Source organism: Oncorhynchus mykiss, chromosome 23 (genome assembly GCF_057628025.1).
Source record: "Oncorhynchus mykiss isolate SJ-2025 chromosome 23, ASM5762802v1, whole genome shotgun sequence".
NCBI classification, from domain to species: Eukaryota; Metazoa; Chordata; class Actinopteri; order Salmoniformes; family Salmonidae; genus Oncorhynchus; species Oncorhynchus mykiss.
Window position 1 is genome coordinate 5,649,196 of NC_143044.1, and position 21,246 is coordinate 5,670,441.

Consider the following 21,246-nt stretch of genomic DNA (forward strand, 5'->3'; position numbering starts at 1 on the left):
AATGTTTACTGTAGCCTGAAGGGTACACAACTCACCACGAAAATGTAATAATGGACAAGAAAATACTTATTTAAGTATAAATAACTTTATTACTTGTTTTTTGTTTTTTTAAAGATCCATTTGTCAGCAAGACTCAATAATTATTTCAGACTACAATAGTGTAGGCCTAATGACAATTGTTGAATGTCATTACACTTTTTTAATATTTATTTTTTTCATGAGGTTTTATAATTTATTGGTTGACAAGACAAACTATAAAACAGAAGCACACACACACCAGCAGACATTACACATGTATCTATCCCCCCCACCCTCCTTCCCATCTCACTCACAGGACCTGCTTACTTAAGTACATGTATATAAAGTAATGATTTTATACTGCCAAGTGTTGTAGTTTTGCACCATGCAGTTGAGAGATTGACAGTTCAAATTGAGCTATGTCCATGAATAAATAAATCCATTGCTAATGTGGCAGAGTGTGTGGGGCTTGGCATTGTAAGGCAACCATTCTCTTGGCTGTTGTTAGGCCGGCAAGCCAGATCCTTCTCTGCCTGTATGTTAAGTTCAGTGAAGACTCATCGTTAAACAGTAGTACATTGCCAATTTGCCAATTTGTTATTTAGAATGATTTAGTTCTGTTTTTAGAGGGAGAGAAACCAAAAACCTACAATCATCTCATGGGTCTCCCAGTCAAGGAGGTATTGAACCAGCATCTGTAGCAACACAGCTTGCACTGCTATGCAGTGTCTTGGACTGTTGCGCCACTCAGGCGCTGTATAACTTGACCGGTCAGGAGTGGGCTACACTACTACAGTAAGACCAAAATAAAATAATAAAAACCTTAGTGTAACAACAGTTTTAGTAAGTAATACAAAGTCTTGCACAATTATCAGTTTCTATTTAGGTTTATGTCACCCATTCATTGTCAGAGACCCATTTGGACCCAAAAGCATAATCAGTGCTCTAACTCCCCTTTGCTCTGGTCTGGAGCAATGAAGTGGTGACGCAGGGTACCGTACTAAACCACAAATTACCTCTAAGTCCCGTGGTGTAAGCTCGCAATTTTTAACGGAGGAACCCCTGTACTTTGGCGTTAAACCACACATATTGTGGGCACAGAATAAAGGCCCAGAAACATAATTTAAGATTGGGGAGATTTTGGCCTCCAGAACACTTCCGTCTTTATAAAGTGGACATTTTGATCCAAGGGCACTTTCCCTTCCATATAAATTTGGAAATCAAAGGGTGCAGTTTCTTCCAATATCCCAGTGGCTGTGAAAGGAGAATCATAGAGCTGTAAAAGTTTATCAGAGGAAGTATGTTCAGCTTAATGATGTACGTGCATGTCTGAAAAGAGTTTGAATTTGTGCATTGAGACCATCTTTGTAGATCTGACTCTACTGGTTTATGAACACTATTAAAATTGGTAGTGATCTGTAAGGACGGATAGATGTCAATGCCTAGGTATTTGAAATGGCTTACTATTGGGATGTCAGGGGACATGTAGGTATCTCTTCATTAAGCGGTAATAGTGTGGATTTGGTCCAATTAATTGTGTAACCTGAGATTGTGTCATGTTGTGTCTTGTTTCTGTCCTTTCCCTTCACCCTGTCTCCCTCTGCTGGTCGTTATTAGGTTACCTTTTCTCCCCCTCTTTCCCCCAGCTGTTCCTTGTCTCCTCCTAACTACCTCGTCACCCCTTTTCCCACCTGTTCCCTTTTTCCCTCTGATTAGTCCTCTATATCTCTCTCTGTTTTTGTTTCTGTCTTTGTCGGATTCTTGTTTGTGTTGTTCATGCCTGAACCAGACTATCGTCATGTTTGCTGCAACCTTGGCCTGTCCTGTCGGAATCTGCCGGTCCATCTGAGCCTACGTTTGTTTTGTTATTAAAGAAGCTCTGTTTACGTTAAGTCGCTTTTGGGTCCTCATTCACGCACCGTAACAGAAGAATCCGACCAAGAATGGACCCAGCGACTTCGGATCCTCTCCACTCAGCCGTCGAGATCCAGGGAGCGATGCTAGGCAGACACGAGCAGGAATTGTCTGCTGCTCGACATGCCGTTGAGACCCTGGCCACCCAAGTCTCCAACCTCACAGAACAGGTTCACCATCTCCGCCTCGATCCACCGGCCACTTCCAGGGCTTTCGAATCTCCGGAGCCCAGAATCAATAACCCGCCGTGTTACTCTGGGGAGCCCACTGAATGCCGCTCGTTCCTCACCCAGTGTGATATTGTGTTTTCTCTCCAGCCCAACACTTACTCCAGGAGCACTGCTCGTGTCGCCTACGTCATATCTCTCCTTATTGGACGGGCTCGTGAGTGGGGCACGGCAATCTGGGAGGCAAGGGCTGAGTGTACTAACCAGTATCAGGACTTTAAGGAGGAGATGATACGGGTTTTTGATCGATCTGTTTTTGGGGAGGAGGCTTCCAGGGTCCTGTCCTCCCTATGTCAAGGTAATCGATCCATAACAGACTACTCTATTGAGTTTCGCACTCTTGCTGCCTCCAGTGGCTGGAACGAGCCGGCTTTGCTCGCTCGTTTTCTGGAGGGTCTCCGCGCAGAGGTAAAGGATGAGATTCTCTCCCGGGAGGTTCCTTCCAGCGTGGATTCCTTGATTGAACTCGCTATTCGCATTGAGCGACGGGTTGATCTTCGTCACCGAGCTCGTGGAAAGGAGCTCGCGTTCTTCGCGCCCCCGCTCGTCTTCCCCCCCCCCCCCCCCATCCTTGTCGAGGGCGCACCCATCTACAGGGTCCGTAGGATTTTGGACATGCGTCCTCGGGGCCGTGGTCATCAGTACCTAGTAGATTGGGAGGGGTACGGTCCTGAGGAGAGGAGTTGGGTTCCCTCTCGGGACGTGCTGGACCGTGCGCTGATCGAGGATTTCCTCCGTTGCCGCCAGGTTTCCTCCTCGAGTGCGCCAGGAGGCGCTCGGTGAGTGGGGGGGTACTGTCATGTTGTGTCTTGTTTCTGTCCTTTCCCTTCACCCTGTCTCCCTCTGCTGGTCGTTATTAGGTTACCTTTTCTCCCCCTCTTTCCCCCAGCTGTTCCTTGTCTCCTCCTAACTACCTCGTCACCCCTTTTCCCACCTGTTCCCTTTTTCCCTCTGATTAGTCCTCTATATCTCTCTCTGTTTTTGTTTCTGTCTTTGTCGGATTCTTGTTTGTGTTGTTCATGCCTGAACCAGACTATCGTCATGTTTGCTGCAACCTTGTCCTGTCCTGTCGGAATCTGCCGGTCCATCTGAGCCTACGTTTGTTTTGTTATTAAAGAAGCTCTGTTTACGTTAAGTCGCTTTTGGGTCCTCATTCACGCACCGTAACAGATTGAACTAAAGTTTTTAAAGATATTGAGAAGGACAGGTAGAGAACGAGGGACATCTCCAACCTATAGTAATATTTCATCTGCATATGGTGGTCAGAGATGTGAGTAGTGATAGGAACATGTGTGGACTGACAGACTGCTTGAGCCAGGGGTTCTAGTGATAAAGCAAAGAGCAAGCTGCTGAGAGCACATCCTTGCCTTGTCCTTCTGGCAATGAGGAATTGTTTAGAAAATCATTTGCAAAGCCCATACGTTTGAGTACTGTCCAGAGGTACTGCCATTCAAAGTGATCAAAGGCCTTTTCGGCATGAAGTGAAATGAACAGCATCAGGTAGTTCCACATCTGCAGCTGCAGCAATGATGTGTAGCAGACGGCAGATGTTGTCAGAGGCCTAACTAGTTTTTTTTTTTATCATGCTGAACTAAATTTGTCATGCAAGGTTCAAGTCTGCGAGCCAATAATTTTTGCATATCATTTAACATCTAAATTTAACAATGATATGAGGCAATAGAATACTGGTGCCATCATTATCGTCATGTTTAACCTACAATTTAGAATAAAAAGAGTGAAAAGTATTGTTAATTAGCTTTTGGTCTGTATGGACTATCCCCTCTGTTGATTTGACTCTAATATTATTTGCAAAGCCCTTATTGGTCCTTAGTTTCATAGCCAATAACCGGCTGGGCCGTGCACTGTTGAAGTAATAATTCTGACGAGCTTTGTACATAATACAGTGCCTTGCGAAAGTATTCGGCCCCCTTGAACTTTGCGACCTTTTGCCACATTTCAGGCTTCAAACATAAAGATATAAAACTGTATTTTTTTGTGAAGAATCAACAACAAGTGGGACACAATCATGAAGTGGAACGACATTTATTGGATATTTCAAACTTTTTTAACAAATCAAAAACTGAAAAATTGGGCGTGCAAAATTATTCAGCCCCTTTACATTCAGTGCAGCAAACTCTCTCCAGAAGTTCAGTGAGGATCTCTGAATGATCCAATGTTGACCTAAATGACTAATGATGATAAATACAATCCACCTGTGTGTAATCAAGTCTCTGTATAAATGCACCTGCACTGTGATAGTCTCAGAGGTCCGTTAAAAGCGCAGAGAGTATCATGAAGATCAAGGAACACACCAGGCAGGTCCGAGATACTGTTGTGAAGAAGTTTAAAGCCGGATTTGGATACAAAAAGATTTCCCAAGCTTTAAACATCCCAAGGAGCACTGTGCAAGCGATAATATTGAAATGGAAGGAGTATCAGACCACTGCAAATCTACCAAGACCTGGCCGTCCCTCTAAACTTTCAGCTCATACAAAGAGAAGACTGATCAGAGATGCAGCCAAGAGGCCCATGATCACTCTGGATGAACTGCAGAGATCTACAGCTGAGGTGGGAGACTCTGTCCATAGGACAACAATCAGTCGTATATTGCACAAATCTGGCCTTTATGGAAGAGTGGCAAGAAGAAAGCCATTTCTTAAAGATATCCATAAAAAGTGTTGTTTAAAGTTTGCCACAAACCACCTGGGAGACACACCAAACATGTGGAAGAAGGTGCTCTGGTCAGATGAAACCAAAATTGAACTTTTTGGCAACAATGCAAAATGTTATGTTTGGCGTAAAAGCAACACAGCTGAACACACCATCCCCACTGTCAAACATGGTGGTGGCAGCATCATGGTTTGGGCCTGCTTTTCTTCAGCAGGGACAGGGAAGATGGTTAAAATTGATGGGAAGATGGATGGAGCCAAATACAGGACCATTCTGGAAGAAAACCTCATGGAGTCTGCAAAAGACCTGAGACTGGGACGGAGATTTGTCTTCCAACAAGACAATGATCCAAAACATAAAGCAAAATCTACAATGGAATGGTTCAAAAATAAACATATCCAGGTGTTAGAATGGCCAAGTCAAAGTCCAGACCTGAATCCAATCGAGAATCTGTGGAAAGAACTGAAAACTGCTGTTCACAAATGCTCTCCATCCAACCTCACTGAGCTCGAGCTGTTTTGCAAGGAGGAATGGGAAAACATTTCAGTCTCTCGATGTGCAAAACTGATAGACATACCCCAAGTAACTTACAGCTGTAATCGCAGCAAAAGGTGGCGCTACAAAGTATTAACTTAAGGGGGCTGAATAATTTTGCACGCCCAATTTTTCAGTTTTTGATTTGTTAAAAAAGTTTGAAATATCCAATAAATGTCGTTCCACTTCATGATTGTGTCCCACTTGTTGTTGATTCTTCACAAAAAAATACAGTTTTATATATTTATGTTTGAAGCCTGAAATGTGGCAAAAGGTTGCAAAGTTCAAGGGGGCCGAATACTTTCGCAAGGCACTGTAAATTCCGCACGTCTGTATAAAACATTCAGTTCTTTCTTAACCAATTCTATGTCGTGTAAATATTTTGAAGAGGTGTCAGATTGCACTCTGTTGTAAAACATTTAACTTTGCCTCCAATCGTTTTGCTTCATTAATATTTGCCTTGTATAAATTAAAAGAGAATAAAGTTGCGTTGCTTCTAATAAAGCCTTGAATTGCATCCCAAAGTATGCTTGGATCATCAACCGATCCTTCATTAATGCTAATGAATTCTGCGAGATCTATTGCAAATTAATATTTGAAGCTCTTATTTTGTAAGAGAGTGGTATTGAAGCACCAGCGAGCTGCAAAGTTCCTGTTAGCACATAAATTAGCCATATACAAAACTATATTATTGTCTGACTGAATATTTGGCATACACTGAGTATAAAAAACATTAAGAACACCTACTCTTTCCATGACATAGATTGACCAGGGGAATCTAGTTGAAAGCTATGATCCCTTATTGATGTCAACTGTTAAATCCACTTCAATCAGTATAGATAATGGGGAGACAGGTTAAAGAAGGATTTTTAAGCCTCGTCATTTTTCATGATAAGTTTTATTTTTGTGTTTTATTTATACATGGACATTCGCAGTGTATCTCGCAGCCTGTCTGGATGTAAAACAAGTGTAACAAACACCCAACATGCATTCAACATTTTGAACCTCTGAAATGGTCTTCACATGTAAAATTACAGTAGGTAAATTGTCTTTAAATGTTTTATTGTAGTTCTTTTGAAGGATGACGTTTTCTTTAACCTTTCCGAAAATATGCACATTTGGAATTTCCAAAAGAAAAAGTAGTTCATGTTATGTTTGGGCAAGCTTAATTAACTTTAAAAAGGTTAAATAATTTGCATAACACCAGTGGGTGCTCAAAGGTTAGACTTAAATGAGCAGAGATGTACATAGGGCATTTGGAATCTGGCGTGTGTGTGCGTGCGTGTGTGCGTGTGACTCGTGCACACACATGTCGTACTGAGCAGAGATTGTATGCGGCTGAGGGTGGCTGGAGTATATATAAAAAAGTGACATTTACTTTCCACACCTAGGACAAACATTACCATAATTTTGACATCTATAGTTTACCACTGTGTCAAGAAGATGTAGTGCCTGAAGCACCTTTTGGAAAGCGCTATTTGTTATTCTACGCAGTAGTTTGCATGAAACATGCACAGGATGAATTTGAGCATACTTCCTTTGGGAAAGCAGTGGTTATTTTGTTTAGGTGTCTGTCTGTTGTTTCTGGATTTAATTATAGGGTACATTTACTGAAAAGGAATTCTACAAGGCCTGACGTTTAAGGGTTCAATGCTTTGCAGTTCACTAGTTTGCTATCTCGGTTAACATGGAACTATAATCTTGCTTAATTTGGTCAGACGTAGTCTGTCCTCGAGAGATTACTAGTTTGCTAGTGGTCACTGCAGAAGGAAGTATTTATGGGTCGTAGGAAAACTTTCAGAGTTTCTGTATTCTTTCAGCGTCTTTAATGATGTCATTGGCTTTGGCAGTAAACCTGAAAGTAAAGTAAAGTCATTAGGATTTGTCAAAATGCTGTGTAATTTAAACCGCCAGACAACCGCTTCCTTTATTATTTCTGCATCCTGTTTGCTGCAGTTGAAAGTGACAACAAAAAGGAGACCAAAGGTGGAAAGGGAGCCAAGGGGAAGGTAGATCAAAGCAAAGCCATCAAAATGGTGAGTTCAGTAAATAAATCTAGGCCTACCTTTTTACCTGCCTTCAGCACAGGAAATTATTTAAGTCCCCTTGCCCGCTTGTGACTTCCCAATCAATGACATAATGTTTCTGTAATGATCCTGTGTCTTGCTTCTATATCATATTTATTCCCTGTCACCCTTTCACTCTTGCGCTCTTTCTCTCTCTCTCTTCCTCTGCCTCTCTTTCTCCCCCTCTCTCTCGCTCTCTCAACCCCGCCCTCTCTATCTCCCTCTCACTACTCCACTCTCTCACTCAAATGTGTCTCTTCCGCTCTTGCTGTCACAGATGTTTGTTTGGATGTCTCTATCCAATATTAATCTACCTGGATTTAATCTGTGTTTCTTGTTACCCAGGTTCCGGTCAATCGTGTCTTGCCCCCCAACACCCTCCCAGTAGACACACACAACTTCAAATGTATATTTTACTTGTTTGACTTTAATAATGACCTTTTAACACCTCCAATAAGTATTTCACTGATTTTCAGTGGTGAGATAATCTATATTTCTAGGAATTTCCTAGATGGGTATTTCTTAAATATCAGTACAGCCAGAAGAGGACTGGCCACCCCTCAGTGTGCCTGGTTCCTCTCTAGGTTGTTTCCTATGTTCCTGCTTTCTAGAGCTTTTCCTCGCCACAGTGCTTCTACCTATGCATTGCTTGCTCTTTGGGGTTTAACCCTCGACATCTGTAAAGCACTTTGTGACAACTGCTTATGTAGAAATGGCTTCATGAAATTTGATTTGGGAAATAAGATTGTTTCTAATGCCAGACCAGTGACATACTGTGGAGAAAATTGTCCTTAATACACCTCATCTAAGATGTCATAGACCCTTACAACGAAGAGGCATATGGTAAGTAAGCATGATCTTAGTTGTCATTATTATGTTTCTGATTTTGCTAATAATTTCCACAAGAGAATCGTTGATCACGATACGGCCCCAGACGATAAGCTATGTTGTTCTGACAGCTCGGGCCCATATTCAAAAGTGTCTAGGATCAGATTTGACTTTGATATCATAATGTATAAGATTATATGGACCCCCTGTCCATATAATCTTATACATTATGATATCAAAGTCAAATCTGATCCTAGACACTTTTGAATATGGGCCCGAGGTGTCTGTCTGTTGTTTCTGGATTTAATTATAGGGTACATTTACTGAAAAGGAAGAGGGGGGGGGGGGGGCACCGATCCCGTAGAGGTTAATTAGGAAGATGGATTTCTGCTTTCTCATTGAAAAGTGTTTCTTGTTCTCTTGGCCTTCGTCAGAGCTTTTAAACTAAATATTAAACCATCTTTTGATTTCTGAACGTGTCGACACAGGGGACTCGGGATGTGGCTACGTTATTGATGTCATGTTAGTCAGGCCTTTTGATTTGAACATATGGATTGTTATAGTTTTGTAGGCTAGGCTATCAGCACTTCTACTCTGAGACACTTTATGAATATAGACCCTGATCTCTACTGATATCTTTGTGAGCTGTGCAATGGTGGGTTTTGTTGCAGTAGACACCTAGGGACATGGCTCTCCTGAACGAAACATCCAAGAATACCGTAAAGAGGTGCCTCCAATCTAGTGTAGAATATGCCCCCAAAAAGTAATTGATTCAAGATAGCACTGTTTTCCAATCCCATTTATTGATTTGATATTTTGTTTTAATAAGCATGAAAATGTTGCCAGCGCCAAATAGACGTGGTTGTAATGGTCAGACTTTTTAACCTTTAGCTGACTTTTATGTTGATATCCCTATGTATGCGAGTGGCCGTTTTACGAAATCTGTCTTGCCTGCTACTTACTTAAACTGCATACTGTGTACTAATCATACCAAATACTATGTAGAACGTACTGTTTAGTAAAATCATATGCAGTAAGCAACAAATATCAATATACTACTCATCCATATTGAGATGGCCTCATTGAATGCGCAATCGCGCTTTTTCCCCGACGTTCATACAATTTTGTAGAACACGTCCTCTATTCTGATTATCAGCTGGTGTCGAACACACTTGAGTGTGAAAAAACTATTCAGTTCTGTGAAGCAAATTCTACTAGATGAAAAGCCGAAATGAGTATGACATCCGGGCACTTAAAGTATTCTCGATTTTCAACATTTCACAAACTATAAAAGGTAATTTTTTCGCAAACTCAAACGGCCTACTATTTACGATGCAAGTATGGGTATTTGGACTGGCTGTGTACAGTATGTGAAATGAAAATCGAGTATGCTTTAAATGCCTGGATGTCATTCTCATTTCGGCTTTTACAGCTGATAATCAGATATGGGGATGTGCTACCAAAATTAACCAATAACACAAAACAACGCAATCGTGCATGACGCATTCTCAGTATGCAAAAATATAATGTTTTGTAGTATGTACATTTTTTTTAAATCGAGTATGGTTTAAATGCCAGGATGTTATATTCATTTCTGATTTTCATCTAGTAGAATTCGCTGCACACTTTTCCACAATGCATTGGAAGAGGTGGGCTGCGATTGATAGGCCCTACTTCTCTTCATGTAGCCAAACAACAAAACTATACTTAAAAGGATCCTACCCTTTTTTCAATTTTCGCCTAAAATGACATCGAACTGCCTGTAGCTCGGGACCTGAAGCAAGGATATGCATATTCTTGATACCATTTGAAAGCAAACACTTTGAAGTTTGTGGAAATATGAAATGAATGTAGGAGAATATAACACATTAGATCTGGTAAAAGATAAGACGAAGAAAAAACATGCATTCTTTTTTTTTTGTACCATCATCTTTGAAATGCAAGAGAAAGGCCATAATGTACTATTCTAGCCCAGGCGCAATTTAGATTTTGGCCACTAGCTGGCTTCAGTGTATGTGCAAGTTTTAGACTGATCCAATGAACCATTGTTCTGTTCAAAATGTTGTATCAAGGCTGCCCAAATATGCCTAATTGATTTATTAATACATTTTCAAGTTCATATTTGTGCACTCTCCTCGAACAATAGCATGGTATTATTTCACTGTAATAACTACTGTAAATTGGACAGTGCAGTTAGATTAAAAATAATTGAATCTTTCTGCCCATATCATATATGGATATGTCCTGGGGGGGGGGGGGCACCGATCCCGTAGAGGTTAATTAGGAAGATGGATTTCTGCTTTCTCATTGAAAAGTGTTTCTTGTTCTCTTGGCCTTCGTCAGAGCTTTTAAACTAAATATTAAACCATCTTTTGATTTCTGAACGTGTCGACACAGGGGACTCGGGATGTGGCTACGTTATTGATGTCATGTTAGTCAGGCCTTTTGATTTGAACATATGGATTGTTATAGTTTTGTAGGCTAGGCTATCTATTGAATTATTACATGTATGGATCAAGCCTTAGCAGTCATTTTCATCTCGTTCCCAATGATCAGTGCTTTAGTTTATTACGTTGCTGTCGAACGGTTCTGAATTTGCGATGCACCCAACTGTCCAAATTGTTCTGTGCAATAGCCTTTTGATTTGAGCATTTGAAAAGTTTTGGTGTGTGTACTAGGCTATTTGATTTAATGTATGTATGTTACAGCACTTAGGTTTCACTAATAAATATGTTGAAATGGAACCAAATTATGCATTTCTGTCTTCAGTCCTTTTTAAATAGAATAGATGGGCTATGTGGTCTACTATGGTATAAGTTGAATGTGATAGTGCTATTACTACATTCCTATTCTATTCAGAGTTCAGATTCTATTCAGAGAAATTAATCAAATTAAAATGAGCTATTATCAGGCTGGTTAATGTGGTGCATGCCTGTTAAATTTGGAAAAATCCACCCACACACGGCCTGCGTTGCGGCCATGGCATACTGCATACTTTTTAATAAACAGTACATCACGTGCTAAATACTATGCAACGATGCGTACATAGTATGCGGTTTAAGTACAGTATGTAGTACGCTAGTATGGGTATTCGGACACAGCCTCTGTGTTTAGAGCTATGACTCCTACTCAGCAAAGAGAATTTTGCAGTGATTAATGTGCTCTTTGCCAAAATCCAATGGACTATTGACTGGCCTTGACGTGTCCTCCTCCCTCTCCGCCACCGGGTCACCAAACTCCCTTCATACTGTACATTTTGTCAGTGCAATTTTTAGGTACAGCTTAGATTTAAATTATGCAGTCCAGCTTCTACTATAGATTGGGTCCTACAGTAATATACCTCATCCAATGATAGTAAATGATGCTGGAACTGTTGTTTATTCTCTGTGTGTGTGTCGTGTGTGTACGTTGTGTGTGTGTGTGTGTGTGTGTGTGTGTGTGTGTGGGGGGGGGGGGGGGGGTGTTTCAGAAGGCAGCAGCCTGACAGAGAGGATGAAGAGGACTTTGGAGGCATACAGCCAGCAGTTCACCCCACTGTGGGAGGGCTTTTTGGGGAGTGAACGCACTCCCAGGTCAGAAGTCACTTTCACTCAACACACTCATTAGCAGTAATGACACAAGAGTCACATATGTATGTCATGTATTCCTGTCCGCTGGCATACCAATCTGATGGCTGATGTTTTTTCATGGCATGCTGCACTCTAAGCCACTAACACTGTTGTGTGTGTGTCAGTCTCGCAGAGCTGGAGCAGCTGCTGACAAACTGCAGTGCTTTCATCTTCCATGGAATGGAGCGCTTTCTCGCTAACATCCCACCATCCAAGCTGGCTGCCCTCAACCTTTCTGGTACTGTATCCAATACCTACCTATTTTCTTTTGTGGTTTGAGTTTGTTTGGTCTGAGTTTCAAGAACCTTCTTGTGAAGATGTTGGACGATTTGAGGTAGATTTTATTTTATAGTATCAGCTTTTTCCATCAAATACAGACTATTTCAATTGTTTGATCAGAAAACAACCATGCCCTTAACCAAAGCCAAAGCTCAAATACCAGAACACAAATAAATAACAAGAACCTGCCACATTCCAACTATGCCTCCCTCCCAGTAAGCTGCTGTTGTATATATGCCACCACTGCAGAATTAGCACAACATACCTTTTGAAGTGACCCATTCGTCTGGAAGGGCGTCCCAAATGGCACCCTATTCCCTATGTAGTGCCCTACTTTTGACCAGGGCCTCTTGTAAAAAATAAAGCACTACATTTAGGGAATACGGTGCCATTTAGGATGCATCCTGTGTGTCAGAGATTTGTTGTTTGCCATCTAAAATTAAGGAAACTAAGTAGAAAACATCATTCAACTCCAAATCCAACTCATTCAACTCCAAAGACTGGTGTTCAAAGGCATAAGGCTATAAGTTCAGAACACAGAACATAACTCTTCCGTTATAAAGGAATATTTGTAAAGACTTATATAAAAATGTCACATTATGTCAAAGATCTGAGTGGCTTTGGATATTATGTGATGATAATATGATTTATTTAATCAAATGAAGGATTTTCCAAAGTCAGTGACGGAGAAACAAAAACCCAGATATACATTTTAAATTGTACTGGGTGTAGCTTATGTACGTAAATGGAGCAGTAGACTTAATCTCTTTAAACACATCAATCTTTAATTCCCCGAGTGGTTATATTTAGAAAGACAGCAATATAACATCAATTAGATTTCATTATAGGCCGGTTGCTGTTACATTTTCCAAGTTTCACCAAGCACTTGTAGAAATTATACAGAGATTCAGAATGAATGGATTAGGGATAATCACTAGGCTTATATGATTTATTAACATGATATAGGCCTAGTAATGGTTTGATGTAGGTTTAATGTGTGCATTGGAGATGTTAATCAGATGTAGTGTTCTGAATCTGTCGCACTAGAGAGCAAGCTGTCAATTAACGTTAATCTCACATTGAACTGTTCCCTGGACAGGAACTCTGGCGTTCCCAATCCAGCAGATCAGAGTCTGGAGCTGACAGTGCCCCACCTGTGGCCTAACCCGGGTGTGTCACATTTTGGCAGATCCATTGACAAACACCTCCGCAATTGATATTGACTAGGGGCCTTGTCTATAAACATTTATTACACCAATTGCCACTCAGAAATCTGTACAAGGTCGTAGTGCTGTAGTACATTTAAGAGTAAATGGAAATAGACACTTGACTAACACATTCATTGACAAAAAAGAATAACATGTTTTTGTTGAACTTACAGTATGTTGTGAAAAGAATAGCCATGTTTTTTCTTCTCATTGGCATTATGTGAAATAAAATACCGCTCTCTAAATAGAGCATAAAGCAGCCTGTATAAAACAAGGAGGAAGGGAAGCGCTGCTAAGGTACACAATAGTAGATTTTGGTAGACAGAAGGTGCTCTTTGGTAAAAGGGGTAAATTGGTCATCAAAAAGAAAGGCGGAACAAGGCACTCTTCATGTTTTTTGGGGGGGGGTATTGATTCTCATCATGTTAATTTCATAGACCTTTGGTATTTGGGAGACAGAGACTTCACTCTTTCCTCAGTGGCTGCTGTCTTGATTTCTTTATTACGATACTTTTTCACTAATCTTCCTTAAATAACTGATCACACACCCCAAAAAGCCTTCTGACTTTTCACACCTTTCAAACCCTTTTCAACAACAATCAAACCCTTTTCACAGGCATGGCTCTTGGCCTTGCTTGATTTTTTTTTTTTACCTCCTCCAAAACAAAGGACGTTTTGGGTGTGGATGACACTGGGTGTATTTGATCTGATTGACAGTGGAAGTCAGGATGACCTTACACATCAACCTGGGCCTCACAATACCATCCACTATCAAAGACAGGCTGGGCTTTGGCACTTCTAACCATCAAAGTGGTGAGGAATGTTCAGACTATGTTGCCTCGTCTGAATAACAGCTGTAACTCGATAACAAGCCAACCCCACCCAGTTAACAAGCCAGCAGGTACAAGGTGTTTGCAGATGTTCCAGATAGTTTCAAGTTTTAATGTCATGCACAAGTACAAGCACAGGGAAATGTCTTTCTTGCGACAGACCGAGATGTTCAGAACTGATCTAGAGCAGAGGGAGGGAGAATGAGTTATATTCTACTTCCTGCACTCAATCTAATGCCTGAAGAGAGTTTTGAGCATGACAAACTGTGCTTGTTGGAGTCATGAACATCAATCAACAGCTCTCTTCTCTTTTTCCTTTTGTTTACACACACTGGCCTAAATTCATTGACCTTCCTTCATAACCGATCTAGGGGCTACAGATGAGAATTAGCCCTTTTACTAACTCTGGTGCATTTAGATTGATGTAAACAAGGAAATGTTCATTAATGTGCACGGTCCCTGTCAAGTAAATCCCATAAATAAATAAATCCAAGAATACATACACCACCGTTCAAAGGTTTCTGGTCACTTAGAAATGTCCTTTTTTTTTTAAGAAAAGCTCATTTTTTTGTCCATTTAAAATAACATAAAATTGATCAGAAATACAGTGTAGACATTGTTGATGTTGTAAATGACTATTGTATCTGGAAACTGTAGATTATTTTTAATGGAATATCTACATAGGCGTACAGAGGCCCATTATCAGCAACCTTCACTCCTGTGTTCCAATGGCACGTTGCGTTAGCTAATCCAAGTTTATCATTTTAAAAGGCTAATTGATCATTAGAAAACCCTTTGGCAATTATGTTAGCACAGCTGAAAACGGTTGTTCTGATTAAAGAAGCAATAAAACTGGCCTTTAGACTAGTTGAGTATTTGGAGCATCAGCATTTATGGGTTCGATTACAGGCTCAAAATGGCCAGAAACAAAGAACTTCCTTCTGAAACTCGTCAGTCTATTCTTATTCTGAGAAATGAAGGCTATTCCATGCGAGAAATTGCAAAGAAACTGAAGATCTCGTACAACGCTGTGTGCTACTCCCTTCACAGAACAACACAAACTGGCTTTAACCAGAATATATAGAGGACTGGGAGGCCCCGGTGCACAACTGAGCAAGAGGACAAGTACATTAGAGTGTCTAATTTGAGAAACAGACGCCTCACAAGTCCTCAACTGGCAGCTTCATTAAATAGTACCCGACAAACACCAGTCTCAACGTCGAGTTCCTCTGTCCAGTGTCTGTGTTCTTTTGCCCATCTTAATCTTTTCTTTTAATTGGCCAGTCTGTGATATGGCTTTTTTTTTGCAACTCTGACTAGAAGTCCAGCATCCCGGAGTTGCCTCTTCACTGTTAACGTTGAGACTGATGTTTGATGTTATTTTAATGGACAAAAAAAATGCTTTTCTTTCAAAAACAAGGACATTTCTAAGTGACCCCAGTAGTGTATCATTCCACCCATAGAGTACGTTTTGGGTAGTGTAATTTGGTCCCAAATAACAATTTATTTCACCTCATTTCAAAATGTTGTCATTAAGAGCACATAGTCAACAATTTCGCTCCACCCGCAATCTGCTAAATATGTGGCCAATAAAATGTTATTTGATAAAAAGCATGTTTTCACATCTCAAAAGAGTTAAATTATGAATGTGGTGCCATTTAAAGTAACAGGATTGACGTAAAAAGGCTGATGATTTCATCTTAAATCAGCCATAACTCCCCTTGTGACGGGGAATGGAAGCTTGTGTTCAACAGGGAGTGGCAATTGAATGTAAGTTAAAAAAAATATATATATATAAAGTTAAACATTTCTAGCCTATCTATCGATGGGTAACAGGGTTGATGTGTTATGCTCGATCCGTTCAGTTTTCCACCACCAAACACCAGAAAATGGTCAAAAAGAGTAAAACCAGCTGACATGCTTTTACACTATGATTTACACTATCGTTTGAAAATATCATTTAAAGGAATAGTTTCACAATATTAAAATGAGGGTTCAGTAGAAACAGGGTTTAACTTCAAATGAGGGACAAACGTAAAGGAATCACTAATGTGAAATAAATAATTTTGGGGTTAAGTGGGTTGAAATCTTTCCCTAAAAGTCAGAAAAACATGCACTTTAGCAAGTCTTTATTCATATAAAAAATCTTGGGTTTATTGAATTGTCCATGTGGTTTATGTAAGGGGCACTACATTTAATATAACAGGCTTTTATTGGTGTACCATTTTTACATAAAATATCAAAGGGACACAAAAGTCACTATTTGTGGAACGACCCATGACCAGATGATGATAATGTGTTGTTATTTGTCCTCAAGAGTGCCAGATGGCTGTCCTTTTCGACCTCGTCCAGAACAGCGCCAGCATGCTACGGCAATCCAAGCTAGATGTGCAAAAGAGGTAATGCATTGCATGTGCTTCTTATGACTTTATCCAATGAAGTGCATTAAGTTGCATCCCCTCCTTCACAGCTGATACACCACAGCTGTTTGATGCTTCGTCTCAGGATGGTTATGAGAAGACGCTGGACAGTTCCTTTTTAGACCTCATGTGTCTCCGTCTCTCTTTCTATCCTTCTTTCTACCTCTATCTATATATTCTCTCTCTCCCCCTCTTTCACTCCCCTTTATCTATGTTTCTCTCTTTCTATCCATCTCTTTTTCTCTCTCTTTCTCGCTCTCTATCTCTCTCGCTTTCTCCCTCTCCTTTAGTGATGGGCACCTGGCCCTGGAGAGGCCCCTGGAGACAGCCCTGCTACTCACTCTGAGTGGCGTCCGTTGTGTTCTGCTCAACCAGTGGCACAGCAGCCCCCAGAGGAACATAAATAACATGGACTTCGTCATGGAGAGTGAGTTCAATACACTGTTACTGATGCACATTACTGTATGTAAATGAAAAACAGTTTCAAATCAACCTAAACTGGGACATGAAAGCTTTAATTTAAGGTGTGATATGAAGTCTAAGAATAGCTGTAATATATGTTGTGTACTGTGTGTTTTCATGTGTTGTAGATCTCCTGAGGGTAGGCCTGACCTCTGGCCAGGCTGTCCATGCACTGAGGAAGGGAGAAGTCCAGAGCAAAGAGAAAGACACAAACACTGCAGGATCAGATGGTAGGCCATCACTACAACTCTGGGGCTGGGCCATATTCAATCATATCTGGTAGTATTCTGTTAAGGCAGTGAGAAAATATGTTGAAATTGATATGTAGTTAAATATACCCATTTGGAAGAATGTTAAGTGCTTTTTGCATTACAAAAATGCCATGGTATGCATTTGCTCCGTTGTTTACATTTTTGTTGGTGGCACTATGCGGGAATAATGCCATTCATCAAGTGAGCCTTTAATCCTTTACACTAGTGGGAATTGGCCTATATGGATAGGGAAATGTTTCTTATAGAATAAATATGAATGGCATATGCATAACCATGGTAGCAATTGAAAGGGAACCTTTTGGAGATAATGGGAAAATGATTAGACCAAAGGTGAGTGCACAACAGTTCACCTGACACAAGACTGAATCCAAACCCTGATTTTAAGTGCATTTTACTTTTACTGTGCCTTTTTGACATATTTGTTGATAACGAAATCTGAAAATGTTCTGAATACATTCAGTAGCAAAATAAGAATATTCCTGGAAAATGTGGGGTAGGTGCAATACAAATTACAGGGGTTTGAGTGAGACGACTAACTGGTGTCCCCAAGTGGCCATACACCTCCAAAGTGTGCACAGTTCCTAAGCAATTTCAACTATAAGGTACTTTTTGAAAGCTTTCGTAACTGCCGTTGAGGAACTAGAGCAAGCATACTTGTAGTAGTTTCATTTGGAACACAACCCTGCTTCCCGGCCATCAGACAATTACTGTTGTTAACACAATCCAAAAACAGTCAATCATAACTCACGATCTGGGTCAGGTCAGCATGACTTGAAAGCTTGTTCTATTGCTAATATGACTAGGTAAGTTCTAAAATATAATTTGACAGTGTTAGGCTTTCACAAGGCAATTAAAATAAATTGTTTGTAGTTTTGGTGCGCATAGAAATGAGTCCGGAGTATATTCAGGTGCGTGTGCCGCTGTGAATTTTCTTCACAATAAACAAACAGGCTCATTATGTTCAGAACAACCCAGGGTATGATGCCATGCAATCTTGGAACTGTACATCAAACATAGTGAGCATGATTATTGACACTGTATATGACATGAGTTTGGAAATGTGAAGTGCACATTTGGAGTCACGGGTGTTTGGCTTGCTTTTATGGCATCAAAGCAGTATTTATTATAATCCTCAACGTCTCATCTTTCAGAATACACAGAGTCATCTTCACTTACAGCATTTCCCTAAGTCAGATAACAAAACATTTACAAAAGTTGCCCTATTAACCAGGATAGATTTTGGCAACTTTTTGTCACATGATGCTCAAGTTCATGATGCTCAAGTTCAGTATAGCTTTCAGTTAAAACTCATACAGCACTGTGAACCGGAGAACCTGCACTCTACATCATGTATAGCATGCTACTGTACTGCCACTGCGTTCCAATGTAGGTGCTTATTAGTGCCCAAAATCTGCAATTTTCAACCCGTATACGGGTACGAGTGTAAAGGGTTAAGTGCATGTATTCAGATGTCAATTAGTCTTGCCACCAAGCAAAATGTGTTGTTTTTTTGCTTATCCCATTCATGACACAATTCCTAGAATTAAAATGTTCCTAAAACTGAATACTGTGTCAATTATTAGGATTTAAAAGACGGAGCACATTGCTTGTGTGAGTCATCTCTCTCTCTCTCTTACTCCCTCTCTTTCTCTTTTCTCTACAGATACCATAGGCCACGAGGATTCGGTAAATAGAGATGGGAATGCACATGATGCTCAACCAAGATTGACCACTTCATCATCAGCCTTCAATTGTGTCATCTATGGACTGCCTAACTTAGTTATTACGTGATCCACTTCAGTCCCTCGTAACATTCCTTCAAATTTAAGGATATTCGTAAAATTGTTTTATTAAAAGAAAACATCAACACAATGCCATCTAATAACACAGTTATTCCCAAGGCTGTACAATTACAAACAGATCCCAAAAATGCATTAGCCAAGAGTAATCCTCAGTTTCTCTAAGAGACAGTTCACCATTCGTTGCTTGGCTTCAGTGAATAAATAAATATATTGTTTGCCTCCACTTGTTTCATCTGTTTTATTGCGCCTCAGCAGAAATAAGCCATCTAATGCACCTGGTGCCAGTGGTGGGATAGACAGGGTCGGGTAAGAGGTAAATGTCTAAAGCATTATCGTCCACTCCCCAAGCTTTCTCCCCTATGGAGCTCTGCCATGCTTTGGAATTACACTGTTATCAAAACCAATAATGTAATAAAGCTATGAAAACATAGGGATGTATAGTACATAATATTTGGACCACATGGGTAGGTTGTGAGAGTACTGGATCTACAGTAGGCCACAGGACAGCACCTGGGGCTGTATGTATAAAGCGTCTCAGAGTAGGAGGGTTGATCTAGGATCAGGCCCCCCCACATGCGGTCTGTGACCTTATTCATTGTAATCTAAAAGTCTAATCTTATCCTAAATTAGCACTCTTGACACGCTTGATATATACGGCCCCTGGTCACAAATAACATGTGTGCCACTTGACGTTCCAGCAGATGCAACTGAAGTAGTTGTGTGTGTTTCTCTTGAGATGTTTCACCCTGTCGATACATCACACCTTTGTTAGCAACCATTTTGTTTATAGTGCTCGCTTCCGTGTTGTCTTTTGGCTGTGTGTTTAACTCAAGATATACCTCAACAGTCTACTCTAGATGATAAGTGGGATGTTGGCTGTTATCTGGTATCCAAGAGTCACTGTAAAACTCTTGACAGCCCTTTCTATCCATATTTCTATGTCTCTTTCTATCATCTCTCACAGATTAACATAAAGGACTGAATCATCAATGAGTTAAAAACTGATCTGACCAAAAATAATTTCGAGGAGCCATGGGTAAGTCCAAAAACTCTAGAAAATCCACTTCTCGTAAAGCAGGTATGTTGTGTGTTATTGTAGAGGCTTCCATGCTTATTGAGTGAATGTTTGCCTTGAGGCAGATTTTTAAGTATGACCACCTGAATCTCAAGGCAAAGTGAATGCGAGCCATCTTTGAATGAACATTAAGGTTAGTCTTAGCTGTAAGCACCCTTGGTAGAGATGTTTGAACTAAGATAATTGTTTTCTTTTCGATGTTCTCTGATTTCTGTAACATGCATGTCACACAAGTATCTTTGAATAAAAATTGGATTTTGTACTTACCGGGAAATCAACATTCTGTCAACATGAACAAAGCAGAGTCTTTGTCAGTTCACATGGTGGCTGAGAGAACATGATTCACTGTTTCAATTAAATGGGGCTTTTTGTGTGGGGTTTATTGATTCTAATTCAGGGACATGTGGTTATGCAGTGCAACCAGAATATTAACCATAAGCTTGTAATCCTCAGTTTCCCAGTATGTGTTGTTATATCCTGCTGACTTCTATCCTGCTGAAAAATGGTTGTTAATTGGTAAAAATGTTTGCTCTTTCTGTCAGCGTATGCGCTACTGGTGTTGAAGTCAGGTGCAGGAGAGCAGAGTTGTGATCAGGCGCACTCTTTATTTGGGCAGAAGCACAACAAACGGACGCAACAGCGTCAAACCTCCAGACAAAAAAACGAAAGAGAAATGCGCAAAATAGCGTTACGAAACAAACGGAATAATCCAACCTCCTATGGGTTACACAAGAATACCCAGGGGGAAATAACCAGCCTGGCGCGGCACACTGAACATGTAACAAAAACAATTCCACACAAGGACATGGGGGGAACAGAGGAATATGTATATAACCAGGTTTGCGGGGAACAAGACAAAACAAATGGAAAAATGGAGCGGCGATGGCTAGAAGGCCAGTGACGTCGAACGCCGCCCAAACAAGGAGAGGAGCCGACTTCGGTGGAAGTCGTGACACTCTCAAACATCTTTGTCTTGTGGTGGGTGGATAATGGTCTTATACTTTAAGAGATCCATGAACTCTGAATGTGAAGC

General features: G+C 40.5%; 1 protein-coding gene across 2 annotated transcripts in view; it reads left to right on the forward strand.

Moving 5' to 3' along the window:
• Positions 1–19,361, forward strand: part of cfap46 (cilia and flagella associated protein 46) — a 98,318-nt gene extending 78,957 nt beyond the window's left edge. Inside the window, exons 52-60 of one of the 2 annotated variants that reach the window (XM_021580249.3) lie at positions 7,320–7,399; positions 7,775–7,835; positions 8,240–8,272; positions 11,727–11,829; positions 11,991–12,103; positions 16,500–16,581; positions 16,893–17,029; positions 17,193–17,294; positions 19,000–19,361. In XM_021580249.3, coding sequence (XP_021435924.2) covers positions 7,320–7,399; positions 7,775–7,835; positions 8,240–8,272; positions 11,727–11,829; positions 11,991–12,103; positions 16,500–16,581; positions 16,893–17,029; positions 17,193–17,294; positions 19,000–19,127 — 839 coding nt within the window. In that variant the 3' untranslated portion in view covers positions 19,128–19,361. The remainder of the gene's footprint in view (positions 1–7,319; positions 7,400–7,774; positions 7,836–8,239; positions 8,273–11,726; positions 11,830–11,990; positions 12,104–16,499; positions 16,582–16,892; positions 17,030–17,192; positions 17,295–18,999) is intronic. The other variant, XM_021580250.3, reaches the window with a different exon arrangement.
• Positions 19,362–21,246: the final 1,885 nt, after the last annotated feature.